The 2,978-nt window shown below is 41.8% G+C and overlaps 1 protein-coding gene across 1 annotated transcript; it reads right to left on the reverse strand.

The window, feature by feature from the left end:
- On the reverse strand, positions 344-2,712 carry LOC8072814 (protein translocase subunit SecA). Its single transcript, XM_002438223.2, has 5 exons — positions 2,466-2,712; positions 2,233-2,381; positions 1,974-2,135; positions 1,143-1,258; positions 344-740 (listed from the first exon to the last, which is right to left on the reverse strand). The coding sequence occupies exons 1-5, from the start codon at positions 2,650-2,652 to the stop codon at positions 722-724; spliced, it is 633 nt and encodes a 210-aa protein (XP_002438268.1). The 5' UTR covers positions 2,653-2,712; the 3' UTR covers positions 344-721.

Raw genomic sequence — 2,978 nt, forward strand, 5'->3', positions numbered from 1 at the left:
CTGAGGGAGTTGAGTGCCAAAAAATAACCTAACAAGATATCAAATCTCAAGAAGCCCTATTTTTAAAGGCTACTGTTAGAGTTCCTCCAACCAAAGTACGTATTTTGACGCATCATTTAGTTTTGAGCGAAGTGCAGGGCCACAAATTCCATTTGCAGTTTTTGCAAGAGGTTCTGCGTGACAAGTTTGTATTGTGGTGTGTGCCTGTGCCGCTTGCACACTAAAGTTTCACAAAGAAGAATGCACAAGTTTCACAGAGGTTCAGTTTCTGAGTAAGCTAGAGAAATTTCGCAGACGATAAAACCGTTAATTTACTAGACGAAGTCAATAGAATAACAAAAGGTAAGATGTGGAGAAAAGGACCTCCATCGGCTTTATTCAAACACATCCATAAAAAATGAAGCTGCCAGAGTATAGAACATAAAATGCTGGGTAATATGAATCTAAAACAAATCTTGTTGCAGAAAACGAGCTAGGGATATATTACCTAGATTCGTGTACATGGTCAAACCGAATCAACATCAAACAACAACACCAATCAAGAAATCACAGAATTTAAGTAAAAGCCTTCTTCTGAAACACAGGGCTCGCTCTAGTGCTTTACAAATTGCAAGCTTCAAATTCAGGTGTTCTCCACGAAAGAGCTTGGTAGAGTTTGCCAAAAAGAGCTTTAAAATGCTGCACCTGTCCTGCATGTGCTTGTGAACGAGACTTGTTCACCTCATGAAGCTCCACAGCACCTTCACATTGGAGGCAGCAAAGAACAAATTGTCATAACAATGGAAGGGTAACAAACTAAGTTATGGTATGCCAGCAACAATCCTGACACAAAAGGGGAAAAACCATAGTCCCATCATACCACCAGAGTATCCTCATTTTATTTTAACTAATAAAAGTGGGAGAAGTTATCCTATCAAACTATGCATTTCGTCATTGAAGGCATATAATACTACAATTCTATATATATTACTCTAAAATCATGATTCATATAGTAGAACAAATAAACAACGTGTGGATTATCATCCACAAATAACCATATTTAAGGCATTACAGCACATGACACTAGCAACAATTGGAAATGTTATAAATCAAAGAAACGCATGTGCAGTTTAGTAATGGAAACAATTCTTGAAATGTCAAACCTTTTATATCGTTTCTTAGAACCACATGGGCAGAGGGCGTTCCTACTTATCTGACCACTTTTTGCCAGATTAGTTCTGCCAACATCCACTGGTGTAGAACCCATTAGACTTTGGACCTAAAAAAGGTATAGAAATTTCAAACAGTGCAGCACAATCCAAAAAAACCTAAATAAAAAACTATTGATGCAAGGTAATCAAGGAGATCAGAATCTGATGTTAATAGAGAATCATATATAGTACCATCAAACACTTTTCCCAGCCCAAGTTACACTGGCTGTTTACGAAGTTTCTTAAATATAATCCAAAAGGCTGTTTACAATGAAGAGAACACTAAGAGTAGCATTTGCTAAATGGAGCAAGTCCAAAGTCAGATATATCAAACACGACCACACAAAAACTGAAAAAAGTACCAAAGCATAACTAACCTGCTGACACTCGGATGTACCAGTTGAGCAAGATGTTCAATGATGAATAATCTCAGAGAATGAAAAACAAAAGCTACTTCATTTCCTTCTCTATATATTCACAACACCACACCTCACCTTCTGTATGGTATAATGTTCTTTATCCAGCCAAATGTGCCAATAATTTTTCATTACTCAAAACATGCCATGTACTTTATTGGTATTTTTGTTGTTTACCTTCCCTCTGTTGCTGGTATGCATTTAATTCTTATTTACATTATGTCCACTGCCATTAGAAACAATGCATAGTAGAATATATAATAAAATCAAACGGGATAACAATCCTCAATAGTCCAATAGCATTTTGCTTATCATACCACACAAGTATAATATGGCTTGGTATCGTTGTCAGGCTTCCTAGAGTTACCTCATTAAATGACTTCGGTAATGGCTTTCCTTCTTCCTTGAGCTTTTCAATCTTCTTCTGAGCCTCTTTAGCCCATGTGTACTTGGCCAGAATGTGCTCCACCTCAGCAATCGTGCAGTTACAGTGCTTGGTCGCGTTAATCTTGTCAGTGTTTCGGAGTTTCTGTACAAAATTAACGGTGCAAATAATTAATCTATCCCCACCCCAAATAGCAAGCATTGTATCCAAAGAAAGGAAAGATAGTCAGATCAGCATGTACCTCGCCGGTGGGGTCGATGGCGCCGAGGTAGCGCAGCACAGCGGAGTGCTTCTCGAAGGCGTTGACGACGGTGGCCTCGCTGGCCCGCCCGGCGACGAAGTTCTTGAACGTCCCCAGCTTCCTCGCCTTCTCCATCGTGTCCGCGAACTCTGCAAATCAAACCGAAACAGGGGAGAGGCCGGTCAGGTCACCGCACCGCGACTAGCCTACCGAAAGGAAGTGCGGCGACTTACGGATGAGGGTGAAGGAGGATGCCTCGGAGCCCTCCTCGGGCTTCTTGCCAGTGATGGTGGACTTGATCTTGTCGAACCAGCCGAAGGACGAGAGGTGCGGGGTCGAGGCGATGCCGCGGGAGGGCGTGAGGATGTGCATCGCCCGCCGGGAGGGCGTGAAGATGTGGAGCGCCTGGCGGGAGGCCATGGATTTGGATGCTGTCTCCGGTGAGCCGGCGGCGGCCACGAGCGGTGGGGTTTTCTTGTTGGGGGTTTATTGCGGCGACCGGGAGGAGAACAAAGATGGGCCTCCAGCACGCACATTTAGGCCTTTTTTTGGCGGCCCAAGTGATGCTTAAAGTGTCTAGAAGCGCGAAAAAGCTAATTTCATCATTTATTAATGCAAGGATCTGTTTGTTTTATCTTCCCCAATTTATATCTTACAATCTTTTTTTGGCAAACAGAAGGGGTGTAGCACCTTTACTGGAATTTTATTTTATTAAATAAAAATACGGAGGAAAAACTAGTAGAATT

This window comes from Sorghum bicolor, chromosome 10 (genome assembly GCF_000003195.3).
Source record: "Sorghum bicolor cultivar BTx623 chromosome 10, Sorghum_bicolor_NCBIv3, whole genome shotgun sequence".
NCBI classification, from domain to species: domain Eukaryota; kingdom Viridiplantae; phylum Streptophyta; class Magnoliopsida; order Poales; family Poaceae; genus Sorghum; species Sorghum bicolor.

Bases quoted from the DNA above. Each gene is read 5' to 3' on its own strand.
- LOC8072814 (XM_002438223.2), bottom strand. From the start codon at position 2,652: ATGGCCTCCCGCCAGGCGCTCCACATCTTCACGCCCTCCCGGCGGGCG. The intron at 2,136-2,232 runs GTACATGCTGAT...AATTTTGTACAG, and splicing joins CCATCGACCCCACCGGCGAG to AAACTCCGAAACACTGACAA. The intron at 1,259-1,973 runs GTAACTCTAGGA...TACCTTTTTTAG, and splicing joins TACCGAAGTCATTTAATGAG to GTCCAAAGTCTAATGGGTTC.